The sequence below is a fragment of the Equus przewalskii genome, chromosome 6 (genome assembly GCF_037783145.1).
Source record: "Equus przewalskii isolate Varuska chromosome 6, EquPr2, whole genome shotgun sequence".
Taxonomy (NCBI): Eukaryota; Metazoa; Chordata; class Mammalia; order Perissodactyla; family Equidae; genus Equus; species Equus przewalskii.
Genome location: NC_091836.1, coordinates 2647991 through 2665601, shown reverse-complemented (window position 1 = coordinate 2665601; position 17611 = coordinate 2647991). Strand labels below are relative to the sequence as shown.

General features: G+C 60.7%; 1 protein-coding gene across 3 annotated transcripts in view; it reads left to right on the top strand.

Moving 5' to 3' along the window:
* The first annotated feature begins 2763 nt into the window (after window positions 1-2763).
* Window positions 2764-17611, top strand: part of PIP5K1C (phosphatidylinositol-4-phosphate 5-kinase type 1 gamma) — a 48544-nt gene continuing 33696 nt past the window's right edge. For all 3 annotated transcript variants that reach the window (XM_070622575.1, XM_070622574.1, XM_070622573.1), the window contains exon 1: window positions 2764-2951. In XM_070622575.1, the coding sequence (XP_070478676.1) occupies window positions 2858-2951 (94 nt within the window). In that variant the 5' untranslated portion in view covers window positions 2764-2857. The remainder of the gene's footprint in view (window positions 2952-17611) is intronic.

The following is a 17611-nucleotide window of genomic DNA, read 5'->3' as shown; positions in this document are numbered from 1 at the left end:
GCTTCCCGGGGGCGGCGCCCCTTTCGCTTTTTTAAGCTCAATTCGGTTGACGTTCACTTCCGCCTCTCTGAGTAATGCGGTTGGACCACTTCTTGATTTTTCTCTTTGAGGATTGACGTCCGGCCTGGAGAGTTTCAGAATCAACCCTGAGTTGGGTTTTTCTGTTTTTTGTGTTTTTTTTTTTAAATTTGCTTCGGTTGCGTGGCCCTGATCGCCGATCTGCCCCCTGGCCTTTCTGTCTCAACCTCTACCGGGCGCCCGAATCGCCTTGGGGGGCACCTTGAACCCCAGACTGCAGTTTCTGATGTGGGAGGTCTGGGGTGGGGCCCTGAGGATCGGAATTTCTCACAAGCTCCCGGGTGATGCTGAGGCTGCGGGTCTGGGGACCCCGCTTTGAGAACCATTGGTCTAAATCTTCTCTCTCAAGATAGAGCAGAGATGATTCGGGAGTTCCATCCCTTTTTTTGTTTTAGATGGTGGTAACATACACCTGTCCCCGTGAAACACTGACTCCCACCCCTCCCCCAGCCCCTGGCCCCCCATCCACTTTCTGTCTCTGTGGATGTGGCTCCTCTGGGGACCTCCTGTGAGTGGACCACACAGTGTGTGTCCTTCTGTGTCTGGCTCATGTCCCTGAGCATCACGTCCTCCAGGTCCGTCCACGTGGGAGCAGCTGTCAGGGTCTCCTTCCTTTTTCCTGACTGAGTAATATTCCACTGTGTGGCTGGACCACATTGTGTGTATCCATGATCCATCAGTTCCCTGGAGCATTTTGGCTCCTCCACTCTGCTCACCTGCGGGAGCCCTTTGCCCAATCCCGGGCAATCCTGTTCTCCATCTCTCCCCTTTCTTTGATTTGTCTCTTTGTTTTGATGGATAGCATTTCTGAAGCATCTTTCCACTCCCTGGGTCTGACTGTGACCTGCTCCATCTTCCTGTTCCCCATCATTGCATTGCCAAGCACCCCAAAAACCAACCTTGCTAGCCTTCCACTGGCTTCGCCAGGCCCCGACTCAGTGACAAGGGGCCAGGTCTCTGGAGCCAGAAGGCCTGGGTGACAACATCCCAGCTCCGTCCCTCACTCACAGGGCGCCCCACTCCCCCACGCACCCCCAGCAGAAATTGCTAATAACCAGTGAAACTAACAGCAACATTTATTACTCCCCAAATCATGACCTTAAAATTAATGACCACCTAGCCTTATCTTTCATAAATTCACCATTAGACTTTAATGACAGTATTAACACAATGATTCTTGAGACAATACACAAAGATGCTGTTTCAGGGCCCGATTCTTTGCGTGATTTGAGCAAGTGGCTCCAGCTCTCTGAGCTTCTGTTTGCTCATGTGTAAAATGGGGTGACAATAGTTTCCGTCGGCTTGATCCATATCATCAAATATTCATTGTCTTCGAGGTGTTAGATTCTGTGTTAGGTGCTGGGAATATACGAGTAGTGAAAAAGGAAAACAAAGGAAACAAAAAAACAGCTCTCTAACTTATGGAGATTCCACAGACAGTCAGCTTAGCACCGAGCCTGGCATTTCATAATAATATAAGTCACTACTTATAACTTATTTGTTATTACATTGTACATATATATTATGCATGATATTTGTAGGTTACACATTAATATTACTTTTATAACAATATATTAAGTTTTTTGATAACATGTCTATCATATATAATTTATGTTGAGCAGAATAATAAAAATCGAACTTATTTATTTTACATTATACATGTCATATGTTATGTATGATATTTGTGAGTGTATATTAATATTACTTAGATAATAATATCATATTAATTTTAAAATAATGTCTGTTATATATAATTTATGTTGAGCAGAATAATGAAAATTAAACTTATTTATTTTACATTATACATAATGTTACATATCATGTATGATATTTGTAAATTATATATTCATATTATTTATGTAATAATATGTTAATTTTTAAAATGTGTCTATTGTAATACATATAGTGTATGTTGAGCAGAATAATAAAAATTAAACTTATTTTTTTCCATTATACATAATGTTACATATTATGTATGATATTTGTAAGTTATATGTTAATATTATTTAGATAATAATATGTTAATTTTTAAAATGTGTCTATTGTAATACATATAGTGTATGTTGAGCAGAATAATAAAAATTAAACCTATTTTTTTCCATTATACATAATGTTACATATTATGTATGATATTTGTAAGTTATATGTTAATATTATTTAGATAATAATATGTTAATTTTTAAAATGTGTCTATTGTAATACATATAGTGTATGTTGAGCAGAATAATAAAAATTAAACTTATTTTTTACATTATACATAACGTTACATATTATGTATGATATTTGTAAGTTATGTATTAATGTTATTTTACGTAATAATATCATGTTAATTTTTAAAATAATATTATGTCTATTGTAATATATATAATTTATGTTGAGCAGAATAATAAAAATTAAACTTATTATTATAAATATTTACATTAAAACATGTGAAATAAGCAGGTGTTCTTTGTAGTAGGAAGGTAGATAGTTTGCTAGTTGTAAATATTATTTGTATTGATTATGTGGGATATTGCTAACAGACCGACGTTAAGTGCGGGGAGCGGCGCTGCACTTCCACCCCCCGGGCGCGCGGGGGCGCACGAGGCGCTGGGAGGCTCGGGGCGCACGCAGGCCCCGCCCCCGAGCCCCGATTGGCAGCGCGCGCGGTGCGCGATGACGCGCGGCCCCGCCCCGCCCCCGGCCCGCCCTCCGCCCTGCGGCCGCCGGCGCTTGTTGTTCGGCGCGGCCGCAGTCGGCTCGCAGCCCCGGGGCGCCGGCCCTGCCGGTCCGCGCGGCCATGGAGCTGGAGGTGCCGGACGAGGCGGAGAGCGCCGAGGCGGGGGCCGTGCCCGCGGAGGCGGCCTGGGCGGCGGAGAGCGGGGCGGCGGCAGGTAACGGTTCCGGACCCCGCTCCCCGAATGGACCCGCCGGCCCCCCCCGCCGGCGCCCAGTGGACCCGTCCGAGCGCCGAGGGGCGCGGGGACCCGGGCCGGAGCGTTCCACTCGGGGCGCCCGCGGGGGGGGGACGGAGCGCCCCGGGGATGGGGCACCCCGCTTGGGGGCCGAGGGATGGAGCACCCCGGGGATGGAGCGCCCCGGGGATGGAGCACCCCGCTTGGGGGCCGAGGGATGGAGCACCCCACGCCGGGTCCGGGGGATGGAGCACCCCGTCTCGGGGCCGGAGGATGGAGCGCCCCAAGCCCGGGTCGGGGGATGGAGCACCCCGTCTGGGGCTGGGGGACGCCGCCCATTCCGGGGGTCCTGGAGGTGGGGAGCCGGGCCGCGGGTGGGTGCGGGGCCCCATCCTGCAGGCTGTGGGTGGAGCAGCCCCCTGAAGACGGATCCTGACCTCCGGCGTGACAGCCCCTTGGAGGACGCGCGGTGGGTGGGCGCGCTGCCTCCTGCCGAGGGCGCTCGGGGACGACGGCCCCCCCCAATCTCGTCGGCGGGGGGCTGCTCTGCGTGTGTGGGCTGCATGGTGGAGCCCCCCACCCCCGTTCTGGTGGTGGGCCCTGCTGCCAAGGCCGGGCGGGGCATGGCAGGGAGGTGACAGTGTCCCAGATGTGCGCCCCTGCCTGGACCCGGTCCTCGGGGCCGCTCACCTTGCTGGTGTCAGCTTCCAGGCCTCGCCCCTTCCCCCAACTAGCGGTCACCCGTGGGCCCATCTTAATGGTCAGGGTGGCTGGGGTGGAGGTGGGAGGTCTTTGAGGCCATCTGGGTCAGCCTGCTGACGGTGTCCTCTCCCCCTGTGGAAGTCACCAGACCCGGTTTCCAGGGCAGTGGTCATTCTTTACCATTCTGGGCCTCAGTTTACCTCCCTATAAGAGGAGAGGTCTGGGACATGAGGTCCAGAGGGCTCTGCAGTGTGGGGCCTCAGCAAGCAGATGGCAGAGGAGGAGGCCCCCCCCCAGCCTTCTCCCTGGCCCCCGGGGGGCTGTGGGAGCCGTGTAGGGACATGGCTTCCTCCTGCCTCTCTCCTTGGCGTCCCTCCCTGGCCCCCGGCAGAGCAGGTGTGGGGAGCGAGTGGCCTGGCCCAGCCCAGCCCGTGGCGCCTGCCTTGCCCCGGGGCGGTGTGCAGAGCCAGCCACAGCCCAGAGGAACGGTTCCTTGGTTCCTTCTCGGTTGCGATCACACGCTCCCTAATAGGAAGTTTCCGGTGCACAGAATCCTCTGCTGCCCCCAGCAGCTCGGGCCCCGGCCGGCTGAGTCCCTGTAGACACCCACATGGGCACCCAGCCTCCGTCTCCCCTGGGCCTCCGGAAGCTTCCTTGGCGGGCGGGGAGATGATATGCTGCCTGGGAGTTGGGAGAAATGTCTGGAGAGAGAGAGCACGAGCGTCCCCCGGGCTCCGAAAGGCTCCCGCCGCCTCCCTGCCCGCTGCCATCTGGACCCGCCTGGCGGATGACCCCGTTCATTCATTCCCAGCATCCAGTCGCCTCGCCCTCGTTCTGGGCCGGTGGCCTGGCTGGGGACTCAGATGAGGTCCTTTGTAGCCCCCTGCCCTCCACCATCAGCCCTCGGGCCTGGGCTGGTCGGAGACAGGATGTCCCAGACCCGGGGGCCACACGGAGGCCGCGCAGCAACCATGTGTCTTATCAGGGGCTCGGGCGCCGATCGGGGCAGAGAGAGGTCCCGGCTGTGGCTGGGCCCGGGCACGGGGACCTCAAAGACACGGCTGGCTCCTCCCACCTGCCCCCAAAGTCTGTAGAATTAGGACTCCCCCGCCGATGGTTTATCTCACTCCCTGTATGCGGAGAGCTGCCTGGCCCCTCCAGCCCCGGTTCTCCCCGCGCCAGTGTAGCCCTGGCGAGTGCTGGCTGCCACGCTACATGGTCCAGATGTGTCAGCGGTGCCGGTGCGAGTTCCTCGCCCAGATGACATTTGGGCTGGAAAATTCTTTGTTTGGGGGCCCAGGATGCGCTGTGGGGGGCTGAGCAGCATCCCTGGTCCCCACCCACTCAATGCCAGGAGCTCCCCGAGTCGTGACGACCACGGACGTCCCCAGACATGGCCCTGGGTTCCCTGGAGACGCAGTCACCCTGGGCGAGAGCCACGGTGCTGTATCTCTTATTCTAGAACTTGCTCGCTCTTTATCCGTAAGAATCTGGATTTTTTCCCCACGTCGGTATCGGTTATTTGCTTAGAGAGAGGTCGGTGCCGCGGTGAAGAGGGTGGGAGGCCCAGGCTGCCTGGGTCCCGCTCCGTTGCTGTGTGACCTCGAAGGGCAGACAGACGCCTTGACCTCTCGGAGCATCAGTGTCGCCGTCTGTGCAGTGGGGCGGTCATGGCCCTCCCTGAGTCACCCCAAGTATGTCGGGGTGCCAGCCACTGCCGACTCCACCAGCCTCCTGCTGGGGACATCCCGCTTGTTTCTGGAGTGGCCTTTCGCTGTCATAAGCCAGGCCTGAAACTGGGCGCTCCGTTTTCAGCGGTCGGAGTCCCCGCCTTGGGGTGGCTGGGTCCGGGGCAGGCAGGTTGCAAAATGACTGTCCGGTGCCCGGTGGCTTTCCGGAAAGGTCCGACGGGCCGAGGGAGATTGTCCCTGTCCCCCAGCCTTGCCAGCTCCGGGTGTTGTCGCCTTGGCAGTTCTGGCCCATCTGACGCGAGGCGGGACAGAGCTCCTGCCCTTTAGAATCTGGTCACTTTAAACGCCCAGCTCCTTGCTCCTGAGCTGGGTCTGGAAGGGGCCTGGTGGGGTCTCCATTGGCCTCCGAGGGCCGCGTGGGGACATCTCGGGGTGTATCTGGGGGGGCTTGGACACGTTCATGGGGCCGACCGCCCTGGCCCAAGGGCTGCCTGTGGGCTTCAGCCTGCGCTGTGCTCGCTGTTTCCGAGCCGTTTCCCTCCTGGCCTTCCTGCGTCCGTGACATCTCGGCACTGTCGGCATCGTGCCCGCCCCCCGCCCTCCCACGTCGAATGTGTTGGCCGCTTCTGTCCGCTCTGCCTTCCAGACGGACCCGGATCCACCCACGTGCCCCCCGCCTCTGCCGCCACCTGGTCCAGCCTCGTCATCCCTTGATGGCCTGGTCCCTGTCTGTGCCAGTGCCCCCCACTGCTCGCTCCAGAGGCTCCCACTAAACACTGAGTCAGGGCCCGTCCTCCTCCGCCCACAGCCCTCGGGGGAGAAACTGAGTCCTCCCCGCAGCCCCCCAGGCCCCACATGACCTGCCTCGTCCCCTCCCTGCCCTTCCTCCTCCCTCTCCCCCCTCCCCCTCCTCCCTCTGCTTCAGCCATACAGGCCTCCTCGCTGCTCCTTCCACGTGCCAGGCCTCAGCCTGCCCCAGGGCCTTTGCATGGCTGTTCCCTCAGCCTGGAACACTCGTCCTCCATACCTGTGTCATTTGCTTCCTTAGGTCGTTCAGGTTTTGCTCCAGTGTCCCCTCTTCGGTGAGCCTTCCCCTGCATTTGGGGAGGTCTGAAGGGACAGGAGGCCAGCGCAGCCCAGCAGAGGCCTGTGTGCTTAAGGACAGCGAGGGCCAGCAGGGCCTCCTCTGTAGCCGTGAGCGAAGGGTAACCGGGGGTCGCCACGTCCCTTGTCCCCTGGGTGCGAGTCAGCGCCGTGGCCTTTGGAGGCATAAGGCCCCCCTTGGAATCCCGCCCGGGCTCTGGGACTGACAGCCTCGGGCCATTCCATGGGAGCCCAGCCACCAGCTGGGGACGCTCCGCCTCAGTGTCTCTGTCTGTGACACGGGCGTGGGCTGGGCCGGGCGGGTGCTGGGTCTCCCTCCCTCCTCGGGCCGGGTCAGAGGGCACTGCTCGGGAGCCCGTGCGGGTGGGGCTCAGTCCTCCCATGGTGCTCACTGAGCGCCGCCTAGGGGCAAGGTGGGGTCCTGGGTGCCTGGGTCACATCAGTGGGGGGGGGTCAGGGTACGGACGGTGAGCAAGTACACAGATGAGACCCAGGGTCCGCCGACAGTGGCTGGAGTCCGGCCACCACCAGATCTTGTTCATCAAGGTTCCTGGGCCCCCGGCCATGCCCATCGTGTGCGTGTCGTCCACATGGCCTCCCGCTCCCACGGCAGAGACCGAGTCCAGACGGGCTGCAAACTTGAAAACATGCCCCTTCTGCTCCTTTTTGGAAGATGTTGGTCGAGCCCTGAATGAGGCCACACTGGACGATGGGTGCACGACCCAGGCGCCCTGGGATAGTGGGTGCCTGGGACCCACTGTGGCCGAAATGGTCAGGGAGGAGGGGACCCAGTGAGAAGCAGCAGCCGTGGGTTAGCATTCAGGCAGAGGGAACAGCCCGTGCAAAGGCCCTGAGGTGGGAAGGAGCATGATTTGCTGGAGCCACAGAAGTGGAGTCAGTGTGGGGCCTGATGGGCAGGGCCAGCCACGGGGCCAAGCAGCCACAGTGGCCGCGCCCCGGGCTCCCTTCTGAGCTCAGTGGGTGGCGCTGGCAGGTTGAAGCGGGGCCGTGACACCGAGTCACGTTTTACAGAGTCCTCGGCTGCTTCGGGGGGAGGAGCTGCTGGGGGCTGGCGTCCAGGAGGGCGGGGCTGGGGGCCTGAACGGCCCGAGGAGGTGGAGGGAGGAGAGGGGACGGAGCCCCGGGGGGTGTTGGCCTGAGCCCCACAGTTGGCGGGGTGGGAGGGCCCTGGAGGAGCCGGCGGGGGGCGCCCACGGGGGTCCCCACGGCCGGGCAGCCTGAGGCTCGGGCTGGTTCCACCCCGCCCTGGCTGGGGACAATGTGTCTGAGCACGTGGCTTCCCTCCTCTCTGCCTCAGTTTCTCCTTTGAGACTAGGCAGTGGGGTCCCGAGTTTCAGGGGACAGGCGCAGGCGTGGCCCGCAGCCCCCAGGGGGCTCAGAGGTGACAGCTGTGTGACGGGGGCATGCACAGATGTGGCGCCGGGTTCCAGAAAGGGCCTCGGCCCCCTCCTCCCTGCGCCCCCGCCGCCGTGGCCGAGCCACATGTCCCCTCGCTGTGACGCTGCAGGTCGAGACCCCGCTGGGGATTTCGTGGCTGCGGCCAGCTGCTTGGGGCCCGAGGCGGGATTACTGACCCTGGATTAGCCGTAGGCCGTGCCGGCCATCGGGCTGGGGCCACCCAGGGGCCTGAGCCATTGTGAAGGGGACCCAGCCTCTGGCTTCAACTGAAGAAAAGGACCCTCAGCATCTTGTCACAGCTACTGTCCTCTTGGTCGCACACGCGTCTGCATACGTTTCACGCCGGTGTCCCGGCGGCCGGGGGGCCGTGCTAGGCGCTGGGGAGCGGGGCGCAGCCGGGGCGTCCGTGTCCACAGCACCCACTTGGGGCCTCGGCTGGGCCTGGCGGGTGCTGCCTGTATCCTGGGGGTGACGGCAGTTCCTGCAGGCGATGAATGGAGGGAGAGAGAGGTGTGTAACACGGCATGTGGGGTGAGTGCCCAGAGCAGAGAGGGCAGCAGGCGTGAGGGGGCCTGGCTGAGCCCAGGTGGTCGGGAGGGGGTGCGTGCAAGTGGAGATCCACAGGAAACAACGGGTGTGTGTTGTGGAGATGAGGGGGAGGGTTCTAGGCAGAGCATACCGCCTGTGCAAAGGCCCTGGGGCCGGCCCGGGCCTGGCGTGTGGGAGGAGCAGCGAGGAGCCCCGTGTGGCTGGAGCAGAGGGAGGAAGGGGAGAGAGGACAGGGAGGGGACAGGGCAGGTTGTGTGGAGCCTTGGGGGCTGCAGGGAGAACTCGGCTTCCCCCTGAGGGAGGGGGAGCCTGGAGGGCTGTGGGCGGAGGAGGTCAGACGACGCAGGGGCTCCTGGTGCCCTGTGGCCGAGGCTGCGGGGAGGGAAGCCTGTGGGACGAGGAGGGAAGCCAGGGACCAGGGGCAGGGGACGGCACTGGTCCAGGGGCGATGCGGGGGGCCCAGGCAGAGGCCAGGCGAGATGAGCGATTCCGAGTAGGTTCTAGAAGCAGAGCTGACAGCACTTGCTGGCGGGTCAAGTGTGGGAGCAAGAGAGAGCAGCAGTGGTCACCCCAGGGTGTGGGCCGCGTCCCTGGAGGACAGAGCCACCCTCAGCTGAGATGGGGACACGGGAGCAGCGGCTGTGGGGACGGTGGGCCCAGCGTGGCCATGTTGAGTGTGAGACGCTGTGAGCCCCACGTGGAGACAGGGCAGCCGACCTGAGTCTGGGGCTCAGGGACGGGGCGGGGAGGGCTGTGGGCGTGTCCCCTTGCCTGGAGCTGTGACGTGGCAGTCGATGTCCCCGTCCCCTCTCAGCTGGGGGCCAGCCGGGCGCTGTGACGGGAGGTGGTGCTCCCAGCATGTGACGGGGGGTGGGCGTGGGTGGGGGAGGGGAGAGCAGCAGGAGGGCTGAGAAGCGGGGTCCCAGCAGCCCTGAGGTCAGGCTGTTCAGCCGCTCCGTGCCTCAGTTTCCTCATCTGTACAGCGGAATCACAGATGCGCCTTCCTCTCGGGGTTCATGTGAGGCTAGGAGGAGTCAGCCTGCAGGAAATGCTCAGAACAGGGCCTGGCATGCGGGGGACGCCCCAGATACGGGGCACATAGGCGCCCAGCTTAGCCATGTGGGGGGCGCCAGGGAGGGAGGGGGCATCCCCCATCTCTTCAGGTGGCGCCATCAGCCCGGGGTCCCGCCCAGGTGAGCAGGTGCCGTGTGTATCTGTCAGTGCAGCCCAGGCCCTGCTGCATGACGAGCATCCCCACGGCCCAGCGCCCCTCCCTTGTCTGTCACCTGTGCTGAGTGTGCGCGTGGGGCCAGCAGGGGCTGTGCTCCTGGTGGTCACTCGGAGACCTGGTGACGGGGCTGCTGTCACCTCGAGGCGCTCTGTCACCCGGCAGAGGGAGAAGGGCACCCGAGTTGCACCCTCATCTGGAAAATCTCTGTCTGGGAGTGACCTGCCCGCCGGTCGCTGGCAGACTCGTCACACGGCTCACCTGGCGCCAGGGGTGGGGACGCACGTGCCCTGGACAGAGGGCCGGCCGGCTGCCCCTGCGCCCCCTGCGCTTCAGCGTTGGCGCTTGGTTCTCTATGTTTTTACCGCAAATACCTTCTTTCTGTTTCTCTCGTTTATTTGTTCATTTTTGACGATTTTCCTGGGTTTATTCTGTAACTAAGAATATTTTCACGTTGCTCTGAATTCACAAAGGGTGGAGAGTCTCCGTTGACACGGAATCTGCCCTCAGCCTGTGCCGGGACCCAGGCGGTGCCCACGCGCAGTGACAGGGTCGACGTGCGTGCGTCTGAGACAAACGTGAAGCGTGTGCGTGTCCCCCAGCGGCTCCGGGCGGTCTGTGCTTGGCCGGCCCCCTGGGGGTCGGCAGGGGCCGTGGGCCTGTGTGTGTGTCTGGGGGGGTCTTGTTTGCACGTGGGAGGCGTGCACACCTGTCGTAGGTGCTGACGCTCAAGCAACAGTCCCCTGTCTGCAAGGTCCCGAGATGTCACAAGCATCAGAAAATACAGAGAACGAGAATGCGCGGTTCCTCTGGGCCGCGTGAGCCGCTGGGGTCCCCCGGCAGCGGGGGACAGCGCCGGGTCTGGTCCAGTCCCCAGCCGCTGCCGGTCTGATGGCGCAAAGGGACATCTCGGCATCATTGTGGTTTCTGTTCCTCTTAGCGTGAATCAGAGGAACCGCTCTTCACGTGTCGCTTCCTTTTTCCCGTGTTTCATCTGTGTTTTATTAAACATATTCCAGCGAAGGGAGCAGAGTCGAGTCTGGGAGACAGTGACTTGCCCCCTGGGTAACACGGGCAGCGGCTGCACCGCGGGGGGCTGTCCCTTGCTCTCCCCCAACGATGCTCTGTATTTTGTCAGAGCTGGAAAATGGAGCATCACCCACTGGGGAGGCAGGCCCGCCGCCGAGGCCAATGCCTTGTTGCCTGCCCTCCAGCAAGCCTGTGGGCGCTGCTCCCGCCTGTCCTGATCCACACACACAGACCCCTCTTCACTGCTTGCCCCCATCCCTGCATTTAGTTGCACGCATCTCAGCTCTCACTTCATCTTCTGGAAACTGTGTGCTTGTGTCTTTTCCAAGTTCCATTGGATTTTCAGGCTTTTTCTTATTGATTTGTAGGAGCTCTTTACATATGATGGAAGGTTTTTTTTTTTATCTACGCTACAAGTGCAAGCAGTTTTTTCCCATCTTCTCTTAGGATGATTTTCTCTTAGGATGATTACTAATGGCAGGCAGGTACTTTTGGTTTTATGTGGTCAAATTTATCAATCTCTCCATTCATGGTTTCCCAGTTTGGTGTCGTGGATGGAAAAGTCTCTGTTCTGAGGTCATAATTAAGTTTTTCTGGTACTTCTGTAGCTTCATTTTCTTTGAGCACTTACCTTCTTGCTGTATTTGGGGTTTATCCTGGCATCAGGTGGACAAGGTTTAATCGAACCGAGCTTTTCCAGGTGGCTCAGAGTTGTCCCAATGCCACTTTCTGGATCATCTGCTTCCCTCGCCCATTCGAGACGTCACCTCTGTTCCAGACCGACTTCCTGTGTGTGGCTGCTCTATTTCTGGCCCTCATCTGGCAAGTCATCACGAGCTTTCGGTGCCAAAGTGGCTGGCGGAGCCGTTGGCGGCGGGAAGTCGGCGCTTCTGTCTCGCCGTCTCCGTTCCTGCAGAGCTGATGACCGGCATCGCAGACGTTTTCTGTGCCCGTCCGTCCCCGTCTCCGCGTGCATTGGTCTTTGTTCAACATTCTGTTTTGAACACTTCTTAGCTGGCAGAAGGTGTTGCAAGAACCCCACGCACCACCCTTCCCTGAGGTCCCCCGGCTGGCAACGCTCTGCTGATTGCTGTCCCTCCGAGTGTGTGTGATCTCGCGTGTGTGTGCGTGTGTGTGCGTGAGAGGGATGTAGTTGGGCCATGGCGAATCCGTTGCAGACACGATGCCCCTTGTCCCTAAATGCTCACAGACGGTCGATTCTCGTTATTCGCGGCGCTTCTGCTCCAGAAAGTCGTTGCGACTCTGAATCAGCGAATACGGGGCTCCTGCTCTGGGGAGGTTCCCGCGGCTTCTGGTCGCGACGTTGTCCTCGAGCCGCCGACGCCTGGCCTGGTGTCCGCGTGACTCTGTTTAAAGACGCTGTGTTTACCGTGCTCGGTGGCCACTCGCCGCTGCGCCTTGACCTGCCTGCATCCCGGCCCCGCGTTTTCCCTGCGAGGCGCCTCCGGGCGGCCTTCTGGCCCTGGGAGTGCCGGCTGGCGCCGCAGCTCTGAGCCCGGGGGCCGTTCAAACAGCAGAATCCGCTACGGAAGGATGAAGATGCAGAAGCCACAGCCTTAAAGAGGCCGCAAGAAGGACTCGTTTCTGGCCTGAGCTGGAGCAAGAGGGGGCATCGCCTGTCCTCTCAGCTGGGCACACGCGGGTGGGTGACCGAGGATGGCCGGGCAGCCCGCGACATGGACGTGGTTACCGTGGATCTTGGCCGGCGAGTGAGGGTGGATACGTGCGCTGCTGTCCCCGCCCCATCCCAGTCCTCTGCTGCCTCCTCCAGGAAGCCCACCTGGTGCCCCCCAGCCGCCCACAGCCTCATGGGACCTCCCACATGGCAGTTGTCCACTGCCCCACGGCTGGCTTTGCCCAGAGCTGAGGGCCCTGGACTTTGGTGGCAGGGCCTGTGTGCAGCACAGACAGGCGTGCGGCTGTGTTTGTGGCCCAGGTGGTGAAGATTCTGGAACCTTGTTTCTCTTAGGGCCTGTGGAGTTCTGGATTAATCTGTGTCCCCCACCCCCCCCCCCACATCCTTTACAGGGCTTCCTGTTTACGTCTCTGGAAACACGTTTAAAAGCTCTGTACAGTGAGGTCGAGTTGTGGGGAGCAAAGCGGGCAGAGAGTCGGGGCAGGTCTCAGTGTTGGGGGGGTAGAAGGGCTGGCAGCCGGTCAGGGCTCTGCCCCCAGACTGCCCCCCACCCCTGTTCTCACTTCCCAGCTGCGCCCACCCCTCCACCACCCCAACCCTTTCTTTGCTGTTCCCGGAAAGCAACCTGTCCTGTCACCACAGGGCCTTTGCATGTGCTGCCCTCGCACTGAGAATTCAGCTCTCTCCTGACTGTCCTTTTCCCTCTGGAAAGGGGTCACATGTTCATGGCACAAAGTGCAGGCCTGGCTCCACCCCCAGGCCCACCCCGAGGCACCCCTGTCACCAGCTGCGTGTGTCCCCTTGTGAGGCCCTCGGCCACGCACCCGCTCCCTGCACACCTCCTGCATCGTGTTTGTAAATAGACCTTGTCCTGCACTTTGGCTTTTTTCTAAACACTTTTTGGTAAGAGCTTTATTGAGATGTAATTCACATGCCACACATTTTACCTAAACTGTACAATTCGTCAGTTTTTTAATGTAGTCACAGAGTTGTTCTATTACAAGTCAATTCCAGAACATTCCATCACCCCAAAGAAGCCCCGTCTCCATGAGCATCACCCCTACCCCCTCCCCAGCCCCTGGCCCCCACGAGCCCGCTCTCTGTCTGTGGATCTGCCTGTTCTGGACGTTTCACATCACTGGGGTCACACGCCGTGTGTCCTTCTGTGTCTGCTTCTCTCCCTGAGTGTCGTGTGTGCAGGTCCGTCCACGTGCGGCTGTGTCGGGGCCTCGTTCCTCTTCACGGCTGTGTCATATTCCAGCGTGTGGGTGGACCCCGCTGTGTGGCCATCATCTGTCGTTGGGCACTGGGGGCGTCTCCGCCTTTGGTGGCTGTGAATCTTCCTGAACGACCTTCTGTGTGGACAGACGTTCTCATCTCTCCTGGGGGGGGCACCTGGAGCGTCCTTGTGGGGTCAGACGGTCCCTCTATGTTTAACCTTTCGAGGACCCGCCATCCTGTCTCCACAGCGGCTGCACCGTCTCCATCCCCACCCGCCGGGCACGAGGCTCCCGTCTGTCCCGTCCCCACGGACACTCGTCACCGCGGACACTCGTCACCGTCCGTCTGTCTGATCGTCGCCGTCCCGGTGGGGGTGGGCCGGTCTTTCTGTGGTTCCGATTCGCTTTTTCCCGACAATGAGTGACATTGCGCATCTTTTCCCGAGTGTCCGGCCTGTCGTGTGTCCCCTGGAGCGGCGTCCACTCAGATCTCTGCTCGTCTCAGCGGAGTTGGGTGTCCTTCTGCCGTGGAGTCGTGAGCGTCCCGTGTCGTGGACACAGTCCCCTCTCGGGCGTGCGAGTCACAGGCTCCTCCTCCCGTTGGGGTCAGCTTTTCGCTTTCTCCAGGGTGTCCTTTGAAGCACAAACAGCTTTAATTTTGACAAAGTCCCCTTGCTCTGTTTTGTTTGTCCCTGGGGAGCTGTCCTGTGTCCGTGTCAGGATCAGCAGCCTGTGGATGCGCAGGTTCCATCTGGGCTCTCGGCCGATCCGTTCTGGACGGTTCCACGGGCCCCAGCCCTGCTCTACGAGCGCCTGTCCTCTCTGGGGTCCGGCGCGGCTCTGCGTCTCTGCCGCGGCGGCTTGCGTTCTCTGAATGGCTGTGTGACGCCCCGTCGTGGGCCTGCTGGCCGTCGTCTCATTTGCCCCTTGGCTCTGTAGGGAACACCTGCTGTGTGCGGGCCTGGCGGGAAGAGCGTAGCTGCTGGAGCCAGAAGGAGAGGCCAGCGCCAGGTGGCCTGCCCTGTGCCCCTGCGATGGGGTGCCCCCTTGTCCCACTCTCCTGAGCAGCGTGAGTGACACAGATGTTCATTCAACAACCACCTCAAACACCAGCCAAGGCAGACCCCGGCCCTGCCTCCAGGAGGCTGGGAGGGGCTGCAGACGGACCCTGATCACGACCCACACGTGGGTCCTCTTGGTGACAGTGGCGGCAAGGCCCGTCCGCTGCCTGCCCTCACCTCTTCTCACTCCCTCTGCTCCGGCTACACAGGCTTCTTTGCTGATCTCCGACTCCGCAAGCCCAGTCCTGCCCCAGGGCCTTTGCACAGCTCTTTTCCCTGCCTGAGAGGCTCTGCTGGTCCTCGAACAGCCAGTTCTTTCCTGTCTCCTTCCCGTGACGTGGTGTGGCTCAGGCTGGAGCCTGACCACCCGGAATCGAGTCCGTCCACCCCCAGTTTTCCCTGGGTGACCTCAGGCAGCTGACCTGGCCTCTCTGAGCCTCGGCGTCCACCTCTGTTAGTGGAGGGAAAGCTAGTACCCAGCTCCCGGGGCTGCAGGGAGCATTAGGTGAGTTAATACGTGGGGCATCTGCTGTGCTGGCCCCACTGGACAAGTGCAGTAAATAAACGTCGGCTCCTGGTCACTGTTCCCGCTGCCCCCGGCTGCTCCCGGGAGCTGACACGGCTCACACAAGCAGGCTGCACCCCAGGCTCCTGCCCCCCTTGGCCTCCTCACTGGGACTCCTGGGGCCACCACCAGGGAGGAGGGAGCTGGTGCTGGTGCCGGCAGCCCTGCCGAGTGCCAGGCACGTGTCCCCACGCCGGGGTGGTGAAGGACGGCGCTCGTGGCCACTGGGGGAGTGAAGGGATTAAGCCAAGCAGGGTGGGACTTATGAAAGGGCCAGGGGAGGAGAGAGCCAACTTCAGTCCGTGGTCAGGGAGGGCCTCCTGGAGGAGGTGACATGTAACCCAGGCCTGAATGGTGAGATGGGGCTAAGCGGTCCAGGCAGAGGAGAAGGCTGTGCAAAGGCCGTGGGGCAGGACTGGCCACTCGTGTGGTGGGAATGCAGTGAGTGAGGGGAGAGAAGGAGGGGAGGGCAGGGAGGGCGTCCACTGGTCACCTCCTCACCCGTCATTTGTGCCATCAGGGGCCACGTTGAAACCCCGGGTACATCAGTTAGCACGTGCTGCAAAATGAATCACCCCAAAGAGTAGTGGCTTTCAGCAATAATGAGCATTTGTGGTCTCGCGGCTTCTGGGGGTCCGGAGTCTGGAGTGGCTTAACCCCAAACCTCGTGGCTTGGGGTCTCCGATGAGGTCACAGTCGGGCTGTCAGCCGCCCTGCCTCATCTGAAGCTCGACCGGGGCCGGGGGAGCTGCTCCCCACATGGCCGTTGGCAGGAGGCCCAGCTCTGTGGGCCACTTGCGCGTCCTCACGGCGTGGTGTCTGCTCCCCCTCAAGGAGCGATCGTGATGGCGACAGTGTCCTTCATGGCCCACCTAGAGGTGGCCACTCCCACCGCAGCCGTGGGGGAGGTGGAGACGAGGCCCCCTGGAGGCTTCCCTCCCAGCCTCCCACCTTTCTGTAAGTTGAGGCGTGAGGTGAGCGGTCAGTGGTCGCCTGCAGGCCCCGGGGGATGTGAGTGGCTGGCGTGCTGTGTGCCAGTGAAACATTATCTACAAAGGAGGCGGTGGCGGGTTTGGTCCGTGGGGTGCAGAGCGCTGGCCTGAGGGGTGTCAGCCGGGACCCCCTCCCCCTCCGCACCTGTCTTCCTTTAGGTGAATTGGGCTTCTCTCTCAACACAAAGCATCCTGTATCCCTTCTCTGAGCCTCAGTTTCCCCCTCTGAAAAGGGAGGACATGGGCATGGCTGGGGACAGGCCGGAAGCCCTGCAGGCCGTGGGACTGTGCGTGAGGCAAGTGTGTGCACTCTGTTCCCTGTGCTTTTCCCTGCGGTTCCTGGTGGTGCCCGTCCTCCACCTCCTCCAGGCAGCCCTCCAGGTTTCCACTGGCGGATGCTCGCTGAGGCCTGCCCCTGCCCACGCTGGCTGCTGCGGTCCCCGGGGGGACGGGGTCAGGGGGGAGGCCCACCCACAGAGCTATCTGGAGCCCGGACACCACGGAAGGCGGACTGTCGTGCAGGAGGGAGGGTCGGGGAGGGGGCGCAGGCAGTGTCAGGGCCTGGGGCCCAAAGCCAGGAGGGAGGCTGAATGGGGAGGACCAGAGTGAGGACCCCGGGCTGAGCGCGGTGAGCAGGAGGGAGGCGCCAGGCTGTGGGCCGGGTGGGGGCTGGAGGGGAACTGGGTGCGGGCGCCCCCACCCCTGTGCTGGGCTCCGGGAGAGGAGCGGAGCCGCCCGTGATGGCGAGAGCGACCCCGGGCGGAGCGCTTGTGGGCACGAGGGGCTGCGCAGAAGGTGGCCCCGGCTCAGAGAGGGCGCCAAGCAGGCGCGTCGGTGCCCAGGGCAGAGCCACAGTTGCCATCAGATGCGGGGAGAGCCAGCGCTCCGTGCCAGGCCGGTGCTGGGCCCGGCGCGGCCTCTGTCCTTGAGGAGCCCCGTCGAGGGGATGAGGGGACGGGAGCAGATGGCTGTGGACACACGGCCCGTGGCTGGAGCAGCTCCACCTGGAGGGCGGGGGAAGCCACAGAAATGCTTCAGGAGGAAGCTTCTGGAAGCCCGAGAGGACGGGCTCGCGGAGTCTGCAGGGACCCCGTGCACGCACATCCTCAGGAGCCCGCGGCTCCACGGCCTGGAACCCGCCAAGACCTCCGGGCCTCAGTCTCCCCGGCTGCACCGTGGGTACAGTGACGGTGCCCCCCGGGGGCATGGGGACGGCCGGGGACGCGCGGGCTCGTGGCTTTTCAATATGGGGACTTCAAACCAAAGACGAAAGTAGAGAGGATCGTCTGATTAAAGATACTTGGGTCACGAAATATCGCAAATACCCAGAAAATGCTATAACGAACAGTCACCTACCACCGTCCCCCCGCGTCCCCCACATGGCTGACGGGCCGGGTCACCTCTGGGGGCCGTCCTGGGCGC